This window comes from Eschrichtius robustus, chromosome 2, assembly GCF_028021215.1.
Source record: "Eschrichtius robustus isolate mEscRob2 chromosome 2, mEscRob2.pri, whole genome shotgun sequence".
Lineage (NCBI taxonomy): Eukaryota > Metazoa > Chordata > Mammalia > Artiodactyla > Eschrichtiidae > Eschrichtius > Eschrichtius robustus.
In genome coordinates this window covers 64,021,927-64,048,517 of record NC_090825.1, presented here as the reverse complement: position 1 = coordinate 64,048,517, position 26,591 = coordinate 64,021,927, and the positions used below count along the sequence as shown (strand labels likewise).

Sequence of the window (26,591 nt, the reverse complement as noted above, 5' to 3'; positions counted from 1 at the left end):
TCTTTCAAGCTCATGAGCCAACCTGTGCTCACTTCAGATTTTTCTTCTGCAGCTTCCTCATCTCTCTCCACCTTCATAGGATTTAAGAGTGTTAGGGCCTTGCTCTAGATTAGGCTTTGGTTTAAGGGAATGTTGTGGCTGGTTTGATCTTCTATCCAGACCACTAAAACTTTCTCCATAAGAGCAATAAGGCTGTTTCGCTTTTTTATCATTCATGTGTTCACTGGAGTAGCACTTTTAATTTCCTTCAAGAACTTTTCCTTTGCATTCGCAACTTGGTTAACTGTTTGGTGCAAGAGGCCTAGCTTTCAGCCCATCTACTCTTTCGACATGCCTTCCTTAATAAGCTTCATCATTTCTAGCTTTTGATTTAAAGTGAGAGACATGCAACTCTTCCTTTCACTTGAACACTTAGAGGCCACAGTAGGGTTATTAATTGGCCTAATTTCAATATTGTTGTGTCTCAGGGCAACAGGGAGGCCCGAGAAGAGGGAGAGAGGCAGGACTGGCAGGTCGGTAGAGCAGTCAGAACACACTCAGCATTTATCTATTAAATTCACCATCTTTATATGGGTGTGGTTCATGGACCACCCCCAAATTAAATAGTAACATCAAAGGTTACTGAACGCAGGTCACCATAACAAGTATAATAATAATGAAAAAGTTTTAAATATTGACAGAATTTCCAAAATGTGACAGAGAGACATGAAGTGAACAAATGCTGTTGGAAAAATGGTGCCGATAGACTTGCTCGACACACGGTTGCCAAAAACCTTCAATTTGTAAAAAATACAGTATTTGTGAAACACAATAAAGCAAAGTGCAATAAAATGAGGTATAACTGTACAAAGCTATAGTAATCAAAACAGCATGATATTGGCATAAAAAAGACACAGATTAATGAAACAGAGTTGAGAGCCCAGAATAAACCCACATATAGATGGACAATTATAATTTATCACAAAGGAGCAAAGAACATACAATGGGAGAAAGGACAGTCTCTTCAATAAATGGTATTGGGAAAACTGGACGGTCATATGCAAAAGAATGAAACTAGGCCACTATTTTACTCCATATACAAAAATCAACTCAAAATGGATTAAAGACTTGAATGTAAGACCTAAAATCATAGAATTCCTAGAAAAAAACATATGCAGTACACTTTTTAACATTGGTCTTAGCAGTATCTTTCTGGATATGTCTCCTGAGACAAGGGAAACAAAAGCAAAGATAAACAAATGAGACTACATTAAACTAAAAAACTTCTGCACAGCAAAGGAAACCATCAGCAAAACAAAAAGACAACCTACTGAATGGGAGAAGATATTTGAAAATCATATATCCGATAGGGACTTAATATCCAAAATATATAAAGAACTCATACAACTCAACAACAACAAAACAAACAGCCTGATTAAAAAATGGGCAGAGGATCTGAGTAGACATTTTTCCAAAGACATACAGATGGCCAGTAGGCACATAAAATGATGTTCAATATCACTAATTATTAGGGAAATGCAAATCAAAACCACAATGATGTATCACCTCACGCCAGTTAGAATGGCTGTTCTCAAAAAGACAGGAAATAACAAGTGTTGGTGAGGATGATGAGAAAAGGGAACACTCATACACTGGTGGTGGGAATGTAAATTGGTGCAGCCACTATGGAAGACAGTATAGAGATTCCTCAAAAAATTAAGAACAGAATTACCATATAATCCAGCTATTCCATTTCTGAGTATTTATCCAAAGAAAATGAAGATACTAATTCAAAAAGACATATGCACCCCTATACTCAGTGTAGCATTATTTACAATAGCCAAGATATGGAAACAACCTAAGTGCTCATCAATGGATGAATGGATAAAGATGTAGTATATATACACAATGCAATACTACTCAGCCATAACAGAAAGATGAAATCTTGCCATTTGCAACAATATGGATGGACCTTGAGGGTATTATGCTAAGTGGAATAAGTCAGATGGAAAAAGACAAATGCTGTATGTTTTCACTCATATGAGGAATATAAAAAAATAAAATAAGATAAACAACCAAAAAAATAAAATAAAATAAACAACCAAACCAAACAAAAATGAACATAGATACAGAGAAAAGAGTAATGGTCACCAAGGGGAAAGGGACATGGGGGAGGGTAAAATGGGTAAAGGGGGTCAACTGCATAGTGATGGATGGAAATTAAACTTTCCATGGTGAGCACACAGTAGTGAATACAGAAGTTGAAATACAATGTTGTACGCATGAAACTTAAAAATAAATAAAGAATTTAAAGTAAGACTTGGAATCACTGTTAACTTACATTTGGTTTGCCAAAGCTCTTTGTTTTTCATTAATAATAGTGATAACAATGTTTTCATTAAAAAATGTAAATGAGATACATCCTGTCTCCCAAACTTCAACTAGCTCTCTTAAGACATTTTTATTGTAAAATGGTTTTTATATGTTTTGGAAAAAAAAACAATAAAAAATATGTCTCAAACTGGCTGTAGGAATGCTACAACCAGAGAAGGAACAAATACACCTTCTCCATCTAGTTTAGTGATTCTCCATCTTGGCTCCACATAAGTATCACATAGGGAACTTTAAAAATCCTGATGCCCCAGATGGACCCAGACCAATCAAGTCATAATCTCTGGGGGTGGGACCAGTTATTGGTATTTTAAAAAGTGAGTCCAAGCCTAATTCACACCAAGCTCAGATCTACTATTGGCTACACAAGCCTGAGTGGTTTGACAGAGGAAAAAACAGATTATGAATTATCTATTTTACAAGTACGAAGTCACCACCAATAAAGAACTCACTATTTCTCTAAGCAATTGTAACTGTGCCGTTAATTTTCCTATAAATGCATTCAGTCATTCCTCTATTTTGTTAATTTACTCTGACTTGCATAGAATGGTAAAACCTATAATCTTTTCACAGATAATCAAGAGTTGCTTGTAGTACCTCCACTGCCATTATTTCTACTCTCATAAAAATAACCCACCTCACACTTTCATATTTCATTTTCGATCATTTCATAAACCCTATCATTAATCCCAGAGCTTTAGGTATATAGTAAGCACCATGATATGCCCTGATATGTGTATTTATTGGATTTGCATTTCTATTCATATCATAACTATATCCAAACTGCACCTGCAGATTCCCTGTATCAGCAGCCATCTGAAAGGCACAGATTTTAATTCTACTTTAATGCAGAGCTCCTAAATTTGAGCAGATGTTTGAAAGTACATTTCAACCAGTGTGGCGGCTCATAAGACTCATTGTTTTTTGTCTCAATCTTGCATAGAGCTAAAACTTATAGAGTTAGCACTTATTTGACTGATTGATGATCACTGGTCCCACTCCCACCTCCACCCGCCACCCCGTGATCAAAATTTCCTAAACCTGCTCTGATTCCAAGAATGATCAGGGCTGGACTCATAAACAGATTTACCAGGAAGCCAGTGAAGCTTAAGCCTCGGGGCCTCTCAATGTGTATGGGCCTCTTCCAAAGCCCTGGGAGGTGCTCTAAAGGTTTGTAATTTTATATTCTTTTCCTTGAGGCAGACTGTGTAAGTGTAAGACCCCACAAATCCCGGATCCATCCACAGTGGGCCTAATGTAACTTGGCTGGCAATCGGAAGGCAAGCACTAAATAAATTGTGAAATCTTCATAATGTGAAGTTAGCAAGAATTAATTGTGTCACAATCGTGCCCACAGATCAGGCTTTCCTTCCTCTCCAGCAGAGGTACTCCTGTTAGTCTACAAGGAAACGGAGCATGACGTGGAAGGAAGAGACACCCATCTTTGGAAAGGACGGGCTCTAAGTCCTTAAAGAAACCAGAGGGGAAATTCCAGTCTTTTCCAGTGTGTGTGGAAATCAGGCAGGCTCAGACCTGAGGGGCAGGACTGGCAATCTTGAGTACATACCAGGCCACCTTCCACAGATAAATCAACTTTCTCGGCCTTTACGGCATGCACATCTTATCTGGCCTCTTTGCATAGAAAAGTTTCTGTCCATCCTTTTGCTAAATTTAAATTCCTTTTAATGCAGTAAAGTTACCTTCTAAGCAATCATTAAAGAGAAATGGCTTACATGCAAATGCCTGCAGTGAATATTTGAAAGCATAATCACTAACTGACAGTTCTAACCCAGAGTTGCCAGATTCCTGTGTATTTTGATGGAGGTAGAGGTTGAGGGCAGGGAGGTGGGAGAGGATTAAAGCAAGAGGGAACCCGAAGAGGAGCCTGAAACATGAAAGCCCACTCTGCAGACCGCATGGCTCGGCCGGGCAGCACCTTGTTTCAGGCTATAAGCCACACAGCAGAGCGGCACCACCAGGTGGTCCCATATTGCGGCCAGACAAGCAGACGGGAAGCCTGGAAAAATGGATGCGAGCATGAGATGTTCACTTATCTACACCGCCTTCCCTCCTGCTCACCTCTGCAGGCTCTCCACGTTCTAGTGTGCATTCAGGTCAGTAATTCCTGATTCAGAGAGTGGATACAAAGCCTGGTTTGAGACTTAAACATTAGGTAGCACTAGCTTCCTTCGGACACCTGTCTGTCCGGGTCTAGGGCTCCTCTGGGCAGTAGCAGGCTCTCCTCTCCCTGACCAGCCAAGAAGTCCAGATGATCCTCCCAGCACTTCCTCTCTTTCTGCGCCGTGTCCACCTGCCCTGGCGGCCTATGAACCCGAGCCCTTCTGCCAAGTTCTCGTAGACAGGTGGACTCTCCTGTGGGGCTAGATCCACGGAGCAGCCGAGCCCCAGGGGCGTACTGATCCCTACTCCAAAACAGACCCTCTTTCGTACCACCATTAGCCACCGAAACTGACCCCTGTGCAACTTGCTGCCTTGACAGCAGGGCCACAGATACTGCCAAAGCCATCCTTTATGTCATTTATGTCTAAACTTGAATCACGTGGCTCCAGACCCCATTGCAGGCAACATCAGCAGCAGCATGATAAGAGAGGTGGACCCGGCCACCCTGCATCTGGCAGTGCTGGCTGTCGTCAGTCAGCAGTCTGCCCCCCCTCAGCCGGCTCACCGGGGACAGCCTTCTTGCTAAGGCTCTTTCGGCTGCAGGGGAGAAGCAGGAACAGGCCGCAGAGCGGCAGCAGTGTTCAGATAGTGAGGAAGACTTGGCTACTGCGGTTACTTTATCCTCTGGCCCATCAGGCATGGACAAGCCCAAGCCTGAAAGCCATTCTCCGTGAGAACTCTGCTTCAATCTCAGGTGAAAAAAAGGTACCTTCCCCGACCCAGCCTCCAGCAAATGGGGAAACAGTCTCATCCTGAACTGACCCAAAAACTACTTTCCCTTACAAACCGTATTTAAATTAAGAGACATGTGAGGAAGCTCTGTATTTCACTTTTTCCAAAGACAGACCAGCTTGTGAGAACAAAAGACAGAAGAAGGTCTTAGCAAATCACAGTTGATAACCAACTCTGCCGGAAGTGTAGGGAAGACTCCTTTGTTATCTCATCAAAGAAATGTTCATTATTATAACATGTAGTCAACAACAGAAGCCGACTGGATTGAGAAGACATCAATACTACTACCATTACAGGCTGTACTGTGTTATACTCACGGGAATTGAGGGGAAGGTTCTGGGAATATTTGGGGCAAAGAACATCCCCAATTTGCCTGACCACATCCAGTGAAGTGTGTGTGGTAAAATATTTAAGACGTGGAATGTAGTCAAAGTGCAAAGATTTTCCATTCAGATGGGATATATATATATATATATATAACTATGAATTACTATGGTAATCCATGTTCCTTATAGTATATCTCTTTGTTCTTACTTCAGTCTAGAAAGATTTCACACAGACAGTACCTACCAGTTACTATTGTTGAATATAAGTTCATAGGCTTTGGAAATGGACTTCTTTGTGGTAGGTGAGCAATGGCTAATTAACAAAATACACCAAAAATACACTCCCGGAACACAGAGAATTAGTTTAGGTGAAGATACTCACAGCAACAAGGCTGTTTAAACCACATACGGATTTATTTTAACATAACGTCCTCCTTGCACACGAGAGAAGAGGACAGAGATCATGGATAACATTTTTCATCTATTTAAAATACCGTGCTTTTATTTTAAGTACTTCTTTACCCTGAAGATTAACTGACAGCAACTCAGAAAGCATCATGGAGCTACTGGAAATGAATTTTGAGTCCTCTGAAGCAACAGATCCCTCCCTCCTCCCCACCCCCTCCACAAACCTTCCCTCCCACCTTGCATATGCTTTCAGCACTGGACTCAATTAAAAGGGAACCACGTGTTCTCGACAATTTGGCTAAAAAGGCTAAAGAACTCCATAAAACAACATGAAAGAAATAACACATCCTTCTCTGATACAGAAGTTCTCAAAAGTGTTACCCACAGGCCACTTGTGTGAGACTCACCTGAAGGTGCTTATTTAAAAGACGGTATCACACCAAGACGCACTGACTTAGGGAGCTGGGAATCCGCATTCTTAAGAAGCTGCCCAGTGTATCCTCAAGACGCTGGCAGGCAAGGACCACTGATTTACCATAAATTGCCATGTGTCTGCACTCAGCTGCTGGCCCCTACTCACCGGGTGGGCTCCCATGTCCTGCTGCAGCTGTGGCAATTGCAAAAGCAGAAGCAGGCGAAACAGAGCAGTGGGAGTTGTCGGCGGTCTGTCCTGGTTATTTCAAAAGAATGGAAATGGCATGGTGAGGCAGTTGGATAATATTACGTAACAAAAATTCTCATTTTCATTCCAGCACTGGATGAATGCAAATACCCTGCGTTGTCCTTATTAATAGGCAAATAACAAGATTCTATGTTCGCAAGTCCATTCTAGGTGTAGCCCCAAGAGAAATGAAAGCATACGTCTGCACAAAAACTTATACGTGAACATCCATAGCAGCATTATTCATAACAGCCAAAAAAGTAAAAACCACCAAATGTCCACCAACTGGTGAAATGATAAACCAAATCAAAAATTCTCATACAAGGGAATATCATTTAGCCACAAAAAGGAATGAAGTACTAATACATACTACAACATGAATGTACCTTGAAAACATCATGCTAAGTGAAAGTCAGTCATAAAGAGTCACATATTGTATGATCCCATTTACATTAAATGTCCAGATTAGGTAAATCCATAGAGACAGAGAGTAAATTAGTGGTTTCCAGGGGCTGGGAGGGAGATGGGAATGGGCAGTGACTACTAATGAGTACATGGTCCCTTGGTGGGGGAGGTGATGAAAATGTTCTGGAATGAGACGTACTTATGGCTGCCCAGCCTTGTGAATATATAAAAACCACTGAACTGTATATTTTAAAAGGGTGAATCTTATGGTATGTGAATTTTCTCTCAATATAAAAAATATTTTTAAAAAATATTCTACATTTTACTGACGGAATTTTCTTCTCAAAATACCTTTAGAAGCAGAGATGGGTTCTTAAATCGAAGGATGCACTCAGCACCTTTTTGTAGCCCCTCTCACTCAGATACTTACACACAACATTTGATAATATTGCTGACAACCTCACTGGTTTTCTCACTCAGGCTTTTAGTGAAGATAGTTCGCTGTGATCCTGTGATTTTTGATTAGTTTGCCCCTAAAGTTATATAGTCATGCTTAAAATAAATAAGAGGGGAAGCAAAGAGCTGCTTAATGTGCCCAAGCATGAAAGCACAGAACAGCTGTACCCTCTCCTTCAGCAGTAGCCTGAAAACATTTGTGAAACAAGGTGGCAAGTAGACAGATGAACAGGCAAAATTCAGCTACACAGTGAGAAAATGTGTGATACTGTCCCCATTTGGACCCACCATATTATCACAGATTTTGGTTTTCTTCCTGTATCACTGGGATTTAGTCAGATCAGGGAAGAAACAAAGGACTTAGTTAATCCACAAACAGGATGAGGATTTCCAAACGATGTTTATATAAATTTAAAAAAATTTTAAATGAATATAAACATACGAAAGAGACTATACTAAAACAGAGCTCTAATAATAGTAAGCAAGTGGACAGCATTTAACTCTTGGCTTGGTAAAGTTTTGCTTTCATAGGCTTTGGCCCCAAACTCTTACAGGTTTAATGAACTCAAGGGAGTCTGTGCACGTGGCAATGGTCAAAGAAGTTGCCAAGGCTTGGACTGACCAAGGCTCTAAGAAGAGTAAAGAGATTTGGCTAATTCCATAGTACTCCTATAACAAGCCAGGGAATCTAGCTTGTTACCTTGGTTTTTCAGAACTACCCAAATGTCAGGGTGACCCATGACTGACCAGGAGCCCCAAAGGGCTAATATCCATCAAGGCAAATCTGCTGACAACAGCCTGACCCAGACTAGCTTCTCTTGGAGGTGATGGCAATGAAAAGAGCTTCCACCACGAGGCTAAGGCTGCAAATGAAATGACCATTTGGAGCCACGCACTCTATCTTTTGCTAAACTGCCTTACTTAAAGCAGGAGTATGAGAGTCAGAAAACGTCTACGTTTTACATGGGTTACTTAGGGTGAATCCGGTTTCATAATTGAATAATTTTCCCTTCCAACTTGAAATAATTGGCTTGAGGAGAAAAGAAGAAAACATTTCTAAAACAACTGTAATTTGGATACATTTATTTGAGCAAGGAGGAGATAAAAGATTTCTGTCTTTTGCTCTGACAGTCTTCCCTCCAATTAGAAAACATTTGGTATATTCTAAAACAAATTATGGGATAATGTTTTATAATTTTCATAACTATAGAAAAGATACCAGATTCTGCCACTAGCAATAATGAAGGTTGGAGTCCCATGCAACTGGACTTTATTTTAGTTGAAACAGTGTTCTTAATAAGGTCCCCCCCAACCCCGACAATTTTGTGTCCCAGATGAACCTATTGAACACAGACTATCCTGGGATTCATGGTAAGGTATCAGAGCCTGGGAACATTTTGGTAAAACCAGCACTGAAATTCAATCAACTAGCAACTAAGAACAGGCTATTCAATTCAGGTTACTCCACACAAAGTGCCACGCAATGATGGGGCCAAATAAATATTGGTTATCCTAATGACATATGCTCTAATCATTTATTTTCCACTACTTGGTCCTACAGTAACATTTGCTTCCCATTACTTTTCATAACCGAGACTAAAAATATTCGGGGAGTGAAACAGTAAGGCAAACAAAAGATTCAGGAGCTAGAATCATCCCTCGCTTGTGTGTTTCTGAGTCCCTTTCCGAGCGCTCACCTCCGGGCTGGCGGTAGCGGAGGTGCCGAGGAGTTGAGGGTGACCTGCAAGGTGAAAGTTCGGTGGCATCTGCCGCGGGGGAGCTTTCCACTCCTGCTCGGTCCACCGGCGCAGACTCCAGCACTGCTGCTTTAAAACATCATGAATTTTAACAACCAGGCCATGAATTCAAGAGCTTCTTGTCAGTATCATGCATGGAAACACAAAAGTTCATTATGGATAATAAGCATTTCATGTTAGTCTATATTTGTAAAGGACTTTATCATGAAATCGAGTCACTCTTCCTGGCGGAATGTTAATGACACAAAGTCTAACTGTGGCTCATCTCCACACCGGTCTTGCTGACCCAGCTGAGCCTGGTTGACCCTCCCAAGCCCCTTTTGTTCAACACAACAGATGTTACTGATAAAAAGAAGAGGATATGCAGTGGCTTCCCCGCCCTCCAGAATGTTTCTGCCTTCTTGGAGTGGGAAAGGAGGGACTTTTTCCAGATGGTAAATGAAAATTGGGACTTCATTAGTACTTTGCCTGGGTTGCTCCCTTAAGACAATTAAAGTTTGAATCTTTACCATAAGGAGCCCCCCTGCCTAAGGATCTACAGCTCTACTGTCCAAAATGGTAACACGAGCCAAAAGTGGCTATGTAAATTGAAATGAAAACTAAATTTAAGTGAATATTTCACTTCCTCACTTGCACTGGCCACACTTCAAGTGCTCAGTAGCCACGTGTGGTTAGTGGCTACAGTACTGAACAGCATTTCCATCCTCCCAGAAAGTTCTATTGGGTAGCCCTGTCCTAGAGCTACAGATCAGCAGGAAGCAAGTGGAAATTTTTACAATGAACAGTTGAGAGATTTTAAAGATAATTTGCACCTCTTCACTGCAGCTAACATCCCATGAGTAAAAGAAACAACCCAGAGTCACATTTAAGCTATTACCACACTCCTCGCACTAGCTTATTAACGAGGTAAAATTACAACTTTGTGTGTGTTCTCTTCAGGAAAAGCACTACAAAAATTTCATAAATTTCCAACAACTCTTCCATTTCTTTTTCCTTGGGCTTTGCATCAACCGATAAAAGCTGTGTCACCTCCACTAGTTTTCCATTTACCCCTGTCAGCAGAACTACTCTCAACTCAACTCCCTTTACCATTCCATTCAAGATTTCACTCAACAAACTTGACAAAATCCCTAATGACTTCACATAAAGCCATTTTTACACTTGCATGTGATTTACTCCCTTAGAAATATGGCCCCAAGTCAGCTCTTTTGAAAAACAAAGGGGCCAGGGAAGGGAAATGGTTAGAATCTTTCCTCTAATGACATAATTACAGTCAAGCTGGCAATGATGCAGGATGGAGACATAAAAATCAGTGCTTAGCTGTTAGTTTTATTATTTTCTAAATAACTCTCTCAAAATGCAGTAATAGAAGGCATCTGCTTTGCAAGAGCAAGCAGAATATCAAATGTATGTCCTTGGTCTGATTCAACCATTCATTCCTCTTAGGCAAATGAGCAAATCATTTAGTCAGCAATTACACCGAACCCAAAAAACTTCCCAGCGAGAGAGCTGGACAGGCCCCGAAAGTCCACTGAAAGAACAGGAAAGCACAGAATAACACTGTAAGCAAACGGGCACCTACAGAGAGGAGAAACCATGCCAGCACTGGGGGGGGGCAAATAAGCGTTTCCTTCTGGCAGGTTCACTTTCAGTCAAGTTCCATGCAAAGCAGCTTTGCCTGCAGAACAAGTGGGCAGATGTGGGCTCAAAACAAATGCTAAAATTGGGAGCACTTTCAGCCCACAGGCAGGCAATTTTCAAACTAAGAATATAGAAACAGACACTAGTGATGTGGGTCGTGCAGCGATGCTTAGACTGCTTGCACAGCCATGGCCCAAGAGAACGCTGATGGGATAAGAGACCCAAACACAGTGAGTGAGCTGCCCCATGGCTCTCCTTTCTTGCCTGCTGTCGGTTATGTTTTTTGTTGAGATCTCACCATTGGGTGGAATCTGGATGTGAGCTGGGCTGATATTTGTGCTTTTTAGAAGGACCCAGGATAGCAGAAGGTGGGGACTTCGTGGTAGGAAGAAAGAGGGGCACTAATAAATGTTGGGTGAGCCTGGAACAGATCTGGGGACTGGGTGGGGGTGAAACCAACTGCATTATTTTTCCCTCCGAAGTTCACAGTCTCGCTCATTTTGAGGGATATTTCCTATTTCTCTCCTTTCCCTTCATGTCATTTGAAGTTCTCTTGCCAGGAAATATTGCAAGGCTGGCATTATAACTGCAATGACAATAAAACTGGACAAAGGTTACTAGCATTTTTCAAAGAGGGTACCCTGAAACTGTCTAGCTGGACAGCAGTAAGAGAGACCCATGACCTCAGTATGGAGCTAATGGTGAAGCTGATCTTGTGCAATGAGGTTTGTGGAGTTGCATCCTGAGGTGAAAAGCAGAAACTGTACAAACTCTTGGCACAGGGTTTCTTATTCAAGTCTGCCAGCTGTCTTAAGTGTTACCATTATGCAAAGCACACACAAACATCTTTCAAATTAAAGACAGATCATTGTCTCCCTTTACTTTGCCAACTGGAATTTTCAAGACTAGATAGCAGAGTTAATACGGCAGCACTCTTGGCTTCTGTAGACGTTATGTGCATGTGCACGCGCGCGCGCACACACACACACACACAACTTGTCAGGCTGACACTGAAGTAAAGTGTTTCATCCATGACTTTTCTAGAACTATTCATGATCAGTATTGCCTATATACCAATGCAAAATAAAAGGAAAAACTAGATCTATAATTCCTTTGTTTCACCTTTTCAGAAAAATGCCAAAGAGCTCCCTAGACCCCAGTATAATTCTAAGCTTTCTATTGAGTGTCTCCTTTATGAGGATCCACAGGATAAATTATTCTCAAGTCTCAGGAGCAAGAAAAGATGTGCCTGCACACCAATCTATTCTTAGCTTTCAATATGAATCATATAACTGATTACATTCAGAACCAAAATCAGAGTGACTTTAGGAACTGCAGAGGACCACACAGTACTCATCTGTTCACTAACCATACCCACGGCCTCATACAATTTTCCTCCATTGCCTGATTTCCTTATCTATTTTAGTTTTAATCCAGTGTACCATGTGCCTCTTTGAACTACCATCTTAAATACTTTCAAGAACAAGATGGGAAGTAAATACATTAAAAATAATCAGAAGACAGCTACAGAAAGAGAAAAAAAATCAAGATGCAAAGAGGTGGCCAAAACCAAAGTGTTTAAATAGAAGGATTGCTGGAGGGGGGCGGAAATCATGGTAAAAATGAGAGATAAAGGGGGACGTATTAGTGGGTAGACGTGACTAAGACACACGGGGCAGAGGAGCAGGCATCTCTGGAGATGAAGTTAGCTCTAATGGGCTTCAACAAGTGCCATGGGCCACACACGGACACAACCCTGGAATGTCCCCACCCCTCCACAGTGAGAGGAGCTCTGTATTTAACCTTGACCTGGGAACTGCAAAATCATATTTCTACCCCGTGAACCATGTGGATAAACTGACCCTTGAATTTCTAACTGCAAATCATCTGTCTGGGGAAAATCCAGTGGAGAAACACAGAGGCATTAAGCTCTCAACTTTGGCTATTTCTCTAATGTGAGAAAGAACCTACTATTTCTGCCACACCATTATTCATGGACCCTCTCCATCTGCTGGGCCCTGGTCAGAAATGATCCGAGCTGCTACGTAACAAGCTCTCTAGTTGATGCTAGCTGTGCCCACAACGATCCCTGATCCCACCTCTGCCCAACACCTACACTGACAAGTCTTTGCAGCCTTTGTCAGTGTCCTTCCCTGGGAGCTTGATCTGGTTCTTTTTCATTTATCTTGGTCTCCCCAAGTCTAACCTTTTTCCAGCTTATCATTCCTGGGGAAAAACTACTGATTCCTACCACTGATCACACCTCTATCTGAGACAGCAGGCCAAACAGATGTTGCGATGTGGCATTGGACCATCGCTATGCACTTTGGGCTTGGACTTCAAAGACCAGAACTAGGGAACTTGGTGACCACTGTGGAACAATCCATGTGTAAGTTATAAAGTGTAAGAATTAATTAAGATGGGTAATGGGAAGCTTGACTGAGGACCTTTAGTAGAACTACGACACGTACTTAGTCTATAATGCAGAAAGGAATAGATTTTTCGTTTGCTCCTCTATTCAAGAAAAAAGTTAATATCTATACTACTAAGCATTAGCCAAATTAAAATGCAATCTCTGGGAAATTTCAAAAATGGAGAAAGATTCTCACCATACTCCTGTTAGGAGGCCACTATCAAAAGAAAGAAAATATTAAGTGTTGGCAAGGATGCAGAGAAATTGGAACCCTGTACACTGTTGATGGGAATGTAAATGGTGTAAGCACTATCAAAAACAAAACTTTCCTCAAAAAATTAAAAATAGAATTACCATATGATCTAGCAATCTCACTTTTGGGTATATATGCAAAAGAATTGAAAGCAAGATCTTGAAGAGATAACTGCATACACATGTACACTGCAGTATTATTCACAGTAGCCAAGAGATGAAAGCAACCCAAATGTCCATCAATAGAGGAATGGATAAAGAAAATATGGAGTACATATACAATGGAATATTGCTCAGCCTTAAGAAAGAAGAAAATCCTGGCACATGTTACAGCATGGATGAACCTTGAGGACATTATGCTACGTGAAATAAGCCAGTCACAAAAAGGCAAATACTGTGTGATGTCACTTACATGAGGCATACAAAATAGTCAAACTTGGGACTTGCCTGGTGGTGCAGTGGTTAAGAATCCACCTGCCAATGCAGGGGACGTGGGTTCGAGCCCTGGTCCGGGAAGATCCCACATGCCGTGGAGCAACTAAGCCCGTGTGCCACAACGAATGAGACTGCGCTCTAGAGCCCACGCTCTAGAACCCGTGAGCCACAACTACTGAGACCGCATGCCACAACTACTGAAGTTTGAGTGCCACAACTACTGAAGTCTGCGCACCTAGGGCCCGTGCTCAGCAACAAGACAAGCCATCACAATGAGAAGCCCACACACTGCAACGAAGAGTAGCCCCTGCTCACCACAACTAGAGAAAGCCCACACGCAGCAACGAAGACCCAACGCAGCCAAAAATAAATAAATAAAATTTTTTTAAAAAGTAGTCAAACTCATAGAAACAGAAAGAAGATGGTGGTTGCCAAGGGCTGGGGGCAGGGAGAAATGCGGAGTTGTTCAATGGGTATAGAGTTTCAGTTTTGCAAGATGAAAAAGTTCTAAGTATGTATTGCACAACAATGTGAATATACTTAACACCACTGAACTGTACACTTAATGGCTAAGATGGCCAAAAAGAAGGAGGAGGAAGAGGAGGATTCTTCAGGAGAGTTTAAAAACGTTTACTAGATGCTAGAAAGCCCCAGGAAGACTAGTAGCAGGGTTTCCTCTACAGAGCTGCACATGGCGTCAAACCTGGACAAACGCTGCCCCTTCAGAAGCATTGGTCACTCCTGCTCTCAGAAATGGGTTTCACCACTGGGGGTTACCATCAGCCCTTTGCTCATAGGTTCTCTTTGCCCATAAGTTTGCCTGTTTCCTCTGTCCAAGTGAGACAGGAAGGAAAAGGGCAGAGCACAACCCTTAAAAGAATGACACAACCATGAAGAAGAACAGGATACCACAAAAAACAGAACCTACTAAGCCCAAGATGGTGGAAGATTCGACTCCCAGGAGACCTTGAGCCTCATTATACACTCATTGTAATGCATTAACATACTAAATGACACACCCACCAGTGCCATGACAGTTCCGAGGCTGACCATAAAAGGCCAAAAAGTGGGCGGTGGCCCAATTCCTGGAAATCTCTGCTCCTTCCCCAAAGTAGCTGGAATAATCCTCCCACTCGTTAGCCTATGAAATTACCCAGCCCATAAAAACTAACAGCCCCAACACCAGGGGCCACCTCTCTCGCCTTCTGTCTATGAAGTGTGTATCTCTCTAAATAAACCTGCCTTCACTTTACTATGGCTCACTCTTGAATTCTTTCCTGCGTGTAGCCAAGGACCCTCACTTGGTGGCCTGTCCCAGGGACTCACTCGAGACCTGGGACGTGACCATCCTCTGGTGCCCCATTTTTTCCCCACAACACAACCTATTTATCCATTTTTCTTGGCTCATGTCAATGACACTTCCTGATTCTGCTCAAACATTATCTTCCCCGCTTTTCACCTTCTGGAGCACTCCATCTACACCTCTTGTACCATCTGCCCTTATACTTATGTTTTGTCCACCTTCTCCAGGGAACTATATATAAGGGGCCTGGGAACCATCTTATTTACCATTATGGACCCTGTAGCACAGCAACCTGCACAGAGAAGGTGGTCACACAATGACTCCTGAACAGACCTTACCGTGTTCTCATCCCAGCCTCAGGGGCAATCAAACCAAAGCCTCAGAGTCACAAATGTCTGGCACTAAAATGCTTATTCCTAAAGCTCTCCTAACTCAAAATAACATGAGAAACCAGACTTACCTCCAGATTTCCCCTCTCCTATTTAATACAATCCAGTAAAGGAGGGGGAAAGAACTTTCCATATTCTGGAAAGTTCCTGTGCTTCCCAGGGCGCTCTGGCCCAGAGGAGAGGTTTGAGATAAGCCTCCCAAAGTCACTCCCACCATGGAGATTCCCAAGCACTGGCCTGGATCAAACCCCAGATGCACCTGTCACCTTGTGCATCACCTCATTATTCCCAAGAAAAATCTATCCTGATTCTAGGAAAGCTTGTTGTTCTAATGGCTTTTTAATTATCTTTCCCCCTTTCATCCTCCTTAGTTGCTAACGTGTCAATTTCAAGAATTTCTTGTTTAAAAGGGTGCTCCTTTTGACGATGACAACCACTCCAGTTAAAATTCCATTAAGTACTTCACTCAGAAAGCTTATTTAAGTGATGTGAGCTAGTAACTACATAGGCTCTTGAAGCAGGTAGAAAAGCAGGGGTCTATGCTTCCATCTGGGTGATCCTCCTTAAAATCTGGACACTTTGTCTGACTTATTGCCCAATTTTTTATTATGTTATCAGTAAAGAAATCAGTTACTATACAGTAAAAAAAAAAGCTGTTTGCTAACTTGGCCGTGAAATCTTTTTTATTTTCATCACAGAAACACTGGATTATAAAAGAACAAGGATCACCTCCTCCAACCCCTATGTTGTACCAAGCTGAGGAGGGTAGGGAGATGTGCCACAGGAATCCTTGATTAGCCCCCTGAGTGTTCTGCTTGATTTATTCATTTAACAAAAATTTACTACCTGCCAGGCACTGGCCAAGGCACTGACAGTACAGAGGTGAACAAGACAGACAAGGTTGCTGATCTCATGAGCTTATATGGGAAGACTGTCCAGGCAGAGGGATAAACAAGTGCAAAGGCCCTGAGGCAGAAATGACCCAGGTGTTTCCTGAGACACAAAAAAGGAAATCAATGTGACTGTAGCCTAGCAGATGAGGGAGCGTGGCAGGAGCAGGGGTTAAAGAGAGAGACAGCATCCAAGTCTCATAGGATCTGAAGGCCTTGGGAAGACAAATGTGCTTTATTCTAAGTGTGATAGGAAGTCATTAGACAATCTAGTCAGGAAACCAGATGATCTAATTCACATTTTTAAAAACCACTTTGGCTGTGTCATGGATAATGAACACTGTCTCAGACTTAACTTTTCTCCCTATATCTCTGTTGTAATAGGGAGCATTGCCTTGGAAACTAAACTGAAGAAGTCATCTTAATGACCTAGCTTCCAGGCTAGGTCGTCACATTAGCAGGGAAAGGATGGAAGCAGTACAGGTGCTTAAGGTAGACACTGGAGGAGGGGAAGGCTCTGAGGCTCAAGGTCATGGACGAGGGTGCCCGCAACCTATCTCTATGCCAAATATCATGCTATGCTCTTTAGCCAACCAGCCTTAATTCCACCAAGAACCTTCCAGTGATAACCCTTTAGATGACACCATTCTTCCATAGACAACTGACTGCAATTAGCCTTTTATCATAGAAGGCGGCTAACCTTGCTCTCCTTCCACAAAGGCTAGAGGGAACTACAGGAATTTTCCCTTCTAACTAGCCATTGTATTCATTCTACTTTCTATGCAGAAGTAGGAAAGTTGTAAAGAAAGGAAACTAGGGCTCCAGAAGGAATGGTGGGGAAACAGGGGGCCAGCAAATGCGGGGTATGGCAGCTGGATAATACCTCTTTGAATACTTCGTTTTAGCTTGTTACACAGATCCACGCGGGGGTTATCTACATGCTCTTCTACAGATCCTGGGCTTTGTTCTGGAGAAGAAAGGCCTCGGCTAAGATCCAGCGGTACTTTACCAGTGTGTGGTGGTGGGGATGCAGCAGGGCTGTGAGTGGTGGTGGGGCTGCTGGACGCCGAGGAGGCGGTCAGGTCCAACGCTCCTATCCTTGAGTTCAAGGGAGAAGTCAAGGACAACTTTCTGGCCCTCACGGGGGAGGACGTTCTGGACACAGCCAGTGGTGGCGGGGAAGAGAATTTGCGACACAGGCGCGGGGATTTGCCATCCACCAAGTGTTCACCTCTGCTATTCTGGCTGGTAGCGAAAAACAATTCCAACGACCTAAAAATAAGAGCAAACGCTATTAACAGATTGTAGCCAAGTGAAAATGAGTCCCCTGATGTCATTCAGGAACATGCTCCCTACATTAAAAGGCCACAATATCATCACACTTCTGTTGCTGGATTCACCTTCATTTAAATGCTGCATGTATACCACACACTTGCCAAAGGAACACAGACACTATTTAGGCTTAGTCTAATCCCCTGCTACTAAACTGTGGTCCAAAGACAAGTCACACTGGTAACGGGCTCCACTCCAGACCTACTGAATCAGGGCCTGCAATTTAACAAAAAAGGAGAAAGAAAAGCCCCAAACAATAGAGTTATCTTCCAGATATTCACAGAGCAAGCAAAGGCCACTTGGAAACTTCAGCTGCTTCCCTCGGGAACTATCTGTGACCCCGACTCCCGCCCCCCCCTTCTACTGGCGGGGCCTGGCAAGTTCAAAGGCAAGCCAGTGCCCTGCAGGGCAGGGCTGCCCATCTGCACGGAGATCCAGGGACCAGGTGGGCCACACTGTCATCACAGGCTAGTGCCGGGCCTACCTGACGGGGATAGAGGTGAAAGGCCTCTTGTATATGTCAGAAAGCTTCCCCAGCACCACGGCTGCCGTCGTGAAAATCCGATAGGTGTGCAGAAAGGTATTGAGGAAATCGATACTAAGAAACCGCAGGTCTGTCAGTCGCTCCAAGAGGCGCTCCACGCTGGCATAACGGATCTGGGGCACTTTGCAGGAGTTGAGTGTTTTACTGAAGCAAATGTCAGTGTCATCCTTGTGAAGACGGGCATCAGACCTACGCACAAGGCAGAAACATGAGGACAAAACCAGGGTACGGCTGCCTCTCAGCCCCTGAGTATCTCAATATTTGTAAATATACACTCGTGTCGGGGCTTCCCCTTACATTTGATGAAAGATGTGATACATATTACATACAACAAAGCAGGGCTGTAAAAACATCAAATGTGCCATTATAATTTAGGAAGTTCAGAATTAATTGTGGAGACGTTAATAGTTCATTTCACTCTGTGAATTCCTTCTGCAGGGGAGGAAAAATAATTCTCCCTCTACCCTCCTGAGTTGTTGGCTGAGACTCTGTGATAAAAGACAGATTGACAAGAGAAAAATAAACAAGTTTATTAACATGTATACCTCACGTATACATGGGAGATAACCAGGGGAAAATGAGAAACTCACAGAGGTGGCTTAGAACTCAGACTTAAATACCATCTTACAGGGAAGGGGAGGTGGGGGGTAGGTACGCCTCTCAGGGGAGAGTAAATGATTTTTAGGAAAGATGAATGAACCCTTAGAATAGATGGAAGGTATGATAGTTTGTGACAGTTTGCCTGGGTGTGATGTCGACATCTAGTCTCTCCTGTGACAACTGTCAATCTTCCATGGTTGGTGAAACTCCTGGGAAGGGGATTTACGACAACCGAGTTCCTTTTGGAGAATCTGTCTTTAGGCAGATAAGAAGAATTCAGAAAAATCCTCTCTCTGCATTTGCTGTTTTTCAAGTGCCTATAGCTCAACATAATCAATATGCCACAGTGGCATATTATAGGGTGGCATATTCTGCTACCCTTCACTTCTTTCTCTGGTTCAATCATGTTTTATTAGGAAATTAAAGCCGAAGCCCTATTTAGGAGGGGCACTGCTTATGCCCTCAAATCAGAATATCAGAAGTGTGATTAAAAAGTAGCAGGTGACGTTCTCCCCACAGAGGGGTGGGGAGGAAGAGGAGACCCAAATATCACTGCTGTTATCCGTGGTTATTTCTTTTTCTCACTTCTAATTTTGTACATCTGTGCTTTCCCCCTTTTTTCTTGATTAAACTAATAGATTATATTATTAGGTATTTCCCCTCTGGAACCAGCTCTTTGATTGATCAATTCTACTGTTTTTCTATATTTTAATTTATTAATTTCCATTCTTATCTTAGTTATTTCCTTCCTACACTTTCCTACAGTTGATTTTGTCATTCTTTTTCTAACTTCTTGAATGTTAGAATGTTAAGAATGCTTAATCCGTTTCATTCTTTCTGGCTGATAAATGCATTTAAGGCCAACCATTTTCTGCATACAATTTAATCCATAAATTGTGTGAAATGTTGTGTTTTCCTTACATTTTCAATATTCTGCAGTGTTAAAAATGTCTTCATAAAAAAAGTAATGGCTGTAATACAGGCAGTCAACTCTTCTAAAGATTCCCCCTGAACAGTACCCACCTGCCCACCTGCAATGCTGGGCTTTTCTCATTCTCTAAAACCTCCCACCTGGCTGCACCTCAACCCATCACCCTGAGGTCCTTGCACTGGAAGCCTGCGGCAGCCTCTCCAAGTGGACAGCAAACCGGAGGGAAGATTCACACAGCAGCCCTCAAGATCCTTGGCTGTGCTCAGAGCCCTCAGCCCATGGTACACCTTTGTCAGAAAGGGCAAAAGAAGCCGGCATAGAGGCCAAGTTCATAAGATGAAAAGCTTGGAAGCTGAGGCTGAATCCAAGTGGGGCTCAAAGAAATGCATACCTTCGCTAGGACTGCCCGTAGCCTTCACATTCCCATCTGAGACCCCACGTCCCCCTTCATGGCAGCACCTCAGAACAGACAGTCAGTGAAGTCCTGGATTTCACCACTTGATTAAAGGATACAGTACAGGGCCAGTGATGTTCAGTGAGGCAGCTGCTTGCTAAGAATCAGCTGGCTTGTTGTGAGTGCCCTTCATTAGCCCTTTCAGCACTTCAAGGGATTTTAAGTTATATATTTATTTTCTTTGGGATAAAAAGAAATCAATAGCTTCCTTAGCTTGCTCTTGGAAACGTTCCACCCCAAAGTAAGCTCAGTGCAGATGGAAGGGCTTCATTTGCAGGCTTGAGAGAGCATTTTAAATGAGTAGCTTACTTCTGGTGAGGAACTAAGGGTGGCCTGTTAGTTTTAGTCACATCACGGATCTCAAAAATACATAAGTGCATCTTTTGAGATTCTTGAAAATAGCATGGCTCTTTTTTGCACTTAGTATGTGACCCTCAACCAACTTTACTTTTCTGGTTCTTAATCTTTCTCATTTGTTAAGAGACCTTAGAAACTTTCATGAATCAACCAGTCTGTCTAGAGAACGGCTAATCAAGGTAATCACTTTTTCTCCCACCATTTTCCCACCTAAAATCTCTATTTTCTAAGAAAACTGAGGGCAACTATTATTAAAAGAAAGCAAGCGTTAGCCTATATACATAAAGCATAAAACATCACTTAAAGGGATATAATCACCTAATAAATGTCATGATTTTGCATTCTATTCACAGTTTTGAGCTTTGCATCTTTTGACTATAATTACTTTAACCAAACACTAGGAGGAAAAAATATATTGTAGCCAACATGAAATTGAAACTGACTAATTGCACCACTGTCCTTCAAAATTATGATTACATTTTCATTTTAAGAAAAGAAATTAAATATTATGAAATTATTTAATTTTCTTTTATTACATTGAATGAAATCTTAATTTCCTAAGGGACCCTCAAGAAGATACAATGCGTTACTTAAGCCTCCTATGATAATAACAACTCCTTTTTGGTAAACACTTAAAAAAGTAATTTTGAGACATCAAACCCAAATCACCTATTGTAATTAGTAAGTTTTAAAAGGAACTGAGTGCCTGCAAAGTAATGCCATTAGGGTAGGATAATTTTTTTTCTTTAACTCTGTAAAACGTCTTTTTTTTTTTTTTTTTTTTCTCGTTCCATGTAGCCAGAGAGATGTGCAAGGAGGCAAGAATACAGAATTTAGGGTAGAACAGTGCCATGGAGGAGACTATCAGAAGGAACAGAGATTGCAAAATCATCCTCTTTTCTCTGACTGAGGAGAACCAGGCTCAATGAAGCAGGGAAAAATAGAAAGAAGAAAGATATGAAATACATGAAACTCTGCCTTGGGTATATATCTAGTAGTAGAGTACAGATGGGCATCCAAACATGTGTGGCTCCAGTAGGAAATCCCTACAGCCCGCGATACAGGCTTCTGTTCTCCCAGGAGAGCGGTTCCAACTCATTGCAGTGACCCTCGCTGTGCACCCAGACGCAGGAAAGTCTTGGTCTGTACAGGAGGCAATTATATCAATACAAATGAGACTGGACATGGGCATTAGTCAAACTGCCATCACAGAGCAAAGAAGATGCATTCAGGCGCCAGCCGTAACTTGGTCAGGCACAAAACTACAGTTTTTCTCTGTACTAATTTTTAAAGTGAACAAAATGTATACATAGTGGGTGTGCAGCTGCCCGAAGGTTTAGGAGCTTATAACTTGGCCACCAAGTCCAACTTATTCTCATTCTAAAGCAGACTGGACTTTCATGGCTGTCTAAGCTTCACGAAAGTACTCTTAATAAGGAATTAAGATAATATATATTATTTTGTGAAATATTAAAATAAGAACACTATGGAAGAAAACTAACCTGGTGATGTGAACTTAAAAATTAAGTCATAATTTGAAACTTTTGACTTAATATTCCATACTCGGTTTTAATTTTAGTATCGTACATTTTTAACTGACCTGTTTTTTTCAAACTATATTAAATTAAAAACCTAGAAAACTGAATGCTAAAGGAATCTTTGCCCGAGAGTTTTAAAATGACCCTACACAAAATGTTTTAAAATTTGACTAGCAATTTAAAACAGTATCATCCTTTTATACTTTTTCTAATTATGGCACTAGTATAATGTACTCTGCCTTCATCTGATACAATAATTAATAAGTTTTAAAGTTTATACCATTGGAATGATGCTAATTATAATTAATACCTATCAGAAGAGAAAAGTTGATGTTGTTTCTTTGTCTTAAACAGCTCAGACCTAAAAAAAGTCCACATAAAAAGGCATGGAAGACAAACATTTTCTTAGTTTCATGTAACTTTTTTGGAAAGATATAACAGGACTGCTTTTAAAAATACATTTTATTCTTAGAATTTGGACTGCAAATAACCAAGAAAATGAGAGTAGGGAACGATTTGGTTAGCTTGAAAATCCTCCCAAAACAACTTTGAATTTGGAAACAAAAAAGTATGTAGAGACAAAAGCATTAATATAGCGAGTTATGGCACACAGTTATTGATATAACTTCTCATTTTAAAACTATAGTTTCCTTAGTGATCATATTAAATTATAGAATTTGCTTTTTTTGTTTGTATGTTTTTGTTTTGTTTTTTCCAGTGTTGATCACTTTCTTTTTCTTTTTTTTTAACATCTTCATTGGAGTATAATTGCTTTACAGTGTTGTGTTAGTTTCTGCTGTATAACAAAGTGAATCAGCTATATGTATACATATATCCCCATATCCCCTCACTCTTGCGTCTCCCTCCCATCCTCCCTATCCCACCCCTCTAGGTGGTCACCAAGCACCGAGCTGATCTCCCTGTGCTATGCAGCTGCTTCCCACTAGCTATCTATTTTACATTTGGTAGTGTATATATGTCAATGCTACTCTCTCACTTCGTCCCAGCTTCCCCTTCCCCCTCCCTGTGTCCTCAAGTCCATTCTCTAGGATTTGCTTTGTTAACAAAACATACAGAGAGCAGGATGGCAGGCCTGGGCAATAGCCTCTGGGACAAATCCATATACAGGCTGTGGGTAAATGGTACCATGGAAAAGCCAGTTAATTCATGTTGAGTGTCTTCAAAATCTAAATGTATCTCTACAACCAAATCTGACTAATATGATTCACACCCACTGAGAAGACAGCAAAAGAATCTGCCAAACTTTTGTCCACCCTCTGACACATCTGGCTATCACTTTACCTATTGAACTTGAAATTTTTAAAAATACTTTTTATTTTATATTGGAGTATAGTTGATTAACAATGCTGTGATAGTTTCAGGTGCACAGCAAAGCGACCCAGCTACATATATACATGTATCCATTCTCCTTCAAACTCCCCTCCTACCTAGGTTGTTACATAATACAAAGCAGCGTACCCTGTGCTATATATGGTCCTTGTTGGCCATCCACTCTAAACACAGCAGTGTGTACATGTCTATCCCAAACTTCCAATCTCTCCCTTCCCCCCACCCTTCCCCCCTGGTAACCATAAGTTCGTTCTCTAAGTCTATGAGTCTGTTTCTGTTTTGTAAATAAGTTCATTTGTATCATTTCTTTTTAGGTTCCGCATGTAAGCGATACCATACCATAAGATATTTCTCTTTCTCTGTCTAACTTACTTCACTCAGCATGACAATCTCTAGGTCCATCCATTGAACCTGAAAATTTTGATAGGCTTTTTGTACTGAGGAAGGCATCTGAACAGTATGAAAAACTATTTTTCTATGCTGTGAGTCAATAAACTATGAATCTGAAAAACCATTGTGATAGTTTTATTACTTATAATGGCATATCATGAATGATCAATCACATTACTGTCAAACATATTCAGAGTAGGAAGCAGAATCCTACTGAAACAATATTTTATTCACAGTTTTACATTCTCTACCAAGTTGATCCTGATTAAAATGTAAGAGAAAGGATTATCACACTTACTTAATCATATGTGGCACAGAAACTTTGGAATTTTCTTCAAACACTATAGTCATTAAACCATTACACCGTATGTTGTCCACACACTGTGAAATTAAAAAATAGACAGTTAAACCCACATGTAAACCTAGGCAGAGCATATATTCCCAGAATTATTTATAATCACAAAACAATTTAGTTTCTCATTTGTGCACATATGTACACACGCGCGCACACACACACAGAGGCAGGGAAACATTACACATTGATGAACAGATTCAATATCCAAATGCCAAAACTGTGCACCTGGCAAATGCCTGAGGATGGATATAAGGGCTACATTTTCCTAGAATGTGTTTCCCAAGGATTCTGAGCACAATGTCACATCGGCACAACTCTCTGGCAGTCCCAGCACTACTTGAGAAGTTTACACCTCTAGTGAGGTATAAACTGCCTCTGCTATATTCATTCTCTGCCCTAGGGGGTGGTATGGGGCAGGCAGAGTAGAAATGGTGGCTTGCTTGGATGGAATTCATCTTCTCTCTCACTAGTAAGCTCTGTGCCTGCTTCTCGGTGCTTTTTGCCAATAAGTTCCCACATTTTACTAGCTTCTCTAGCAGTTTCTACTGGCACCGTGTTAGTTTGGTGAGGATGTATTGTATAATTTCTCCTGCTTCTGGCACACATAAAGCCCTGTTCATCTCCTTTCTCTTTTCTTTCAGGAAATTTTGCTAATTTTCTCTACCTTCTTTATTTATATCTATGCCTTATCAATTCAAAATTTCCCTTTGCAATTACTTTGGGTTAGAGAAGGATTTATTTTGAATTATACGTATTCTCTTTAAACAAAACAGAAAATGAAAAAAATATTTAAACAATCTTTAAAATCAGAAATTACTTTTAGTTACTAGGATACCATGTAGTACTTTATGACTGTAATTAAATGGTGTGAAGAAGCTGATTGCCAAGTGATTTCACAGAGCTCTTGAACTCAGGGTTTATCCTAAACCCCAATGTCTAATAAAAGAATGAATATGCATATAAGAAACTTTGGGTCACTGGCATCCCCTAACTATTGATCCCTTACTTAGCATATCAGCCGTTTTCATGCTTGTTTTTCCTTAAAAATTGGTTTCCTCATGTCTTATGCCATTATTTCAATGACCAGGTATAGAGGATCTCAACTTCCAGGAATAAAGTAGAATATTTTAAAGTTCCCCTCAATTCATTTCTCGAAGCACCTGGAATTTGGAGTTATCTTTTTATATGAATAATTATGGTTATCTAACTACAAATTAGGTTACATGTGCTTACATGTGAGTTTATACTATATCTTATTCCCATAGGTGGATTACAAAAATACATACAGTAAGACAAAGTCAAAATTAGTAAGAAAATTAGAGAGGATTTGGATAAAGGGTGGAAAATAATAAGATGAAGCCTGGGATCAATCCACCACATGTACTTTATGTTGAGAAGTCCCAAACACTTGCTATACATGGTCCCCAAAATTAGCTGAGCTATGGAGCAGCCAACTCAAAGGGGGCCACATGATGAGCTACAAAATTCATGGTTTAATAGAAGCTCAATTCACCCTAGTCTGAGTCCAGAGGAGAATTATCTCATGGGTTCTCATAAGGAAAACACTGAATAATGTCGTGAACATTATCCTCAACGACATCCTTAAAGTAATCACAGTTTTGACCAAACCATTTCTTATAAACTCCCTCAACACTGGATAAAGAGTACAGTTCCAAACTAACCACTCTGTGGCGGGCCCCAAAGAATGGGGGCCTGCCTTTGCTCGTCTGGTTCCAAGCACAGATTTCACACTCTTCAGAAAAGGGTATGCATAGGCTGCTCTTCTTTAGGCTAAATAAATGCTGCTCCTCCTATCAGTTTTGAGCAGCAGGAAGTTGGACATGGTATTCTTCCATAAGTCCTGAAACTGCAATATCCTAAGTTAGTATCCAGTTGTATGGAGTCAATGTTTCCACCAGTGAGCCAAGCTACCAGTAGGTGGGGTATCCTCTTAGGCCTCAAAACAGCCACAGGACCTCAAAGGGAGAGCTCTCAGTCAGGGCTAGATGAAAAGAGATGCCAATGACTCCATTTCTAAGCATGAACAAACAGGGGAAAACGAAGAGATGAGGCTGGCAGGTGTGTGCGTTTATAATGGAGAAGACAGTAAGAGAGAGGGGG

General features: G+C 41.3%; 1 protein-coding gene across 5 annotated transcripts in view; it reads right to left on the bottom strand.

Annotated features, from left to right (window-relative positions):
• Nucleotides 1-26,591, bottom strand: part of RASGRF2 (Ras protein specific guanine nucleotide releasing factor 2) — a 229,668-nt gene that overhangs the window by 89,681 nt on the left and 113,396 nt on the right. For 2 of the 5 annotated variants that reach the window (XM_068535591.1, XM_068535595.1), the window contains 5 exons: nucleotides 24,414-24,496; nucleotides 18,436-18,684; nucleotides 17,503-17,891; nucleotides 9,237-9,365; nucleotides 6,598-6,687 (listed from right to left, as the gene is read on the bottom strand). In XM_068535591.1, the coding sequence (XP_068391692.1) occupies nucleotides 6,598-6,687; nucleotides 9,237-9,365; nucleotides 17,503-17,891; nucleotides 18,436-18,684; nucleotides 24,414-24,496 (940 nt within the window). The remainder of the gene's footprint in view (nucleotides 1-6,597; nucleotides 6,688-9,236; nucleotides 9,366-17,502; nucleotides 17,892-18,435; nucleotides 18,685-24,413; nucleotides 24,497-26,591) is intronic. The other 3 variants (XM_068535592.1, XM_068535593.1, XM_068535594.1) reach the window with 3 other exon arrangements.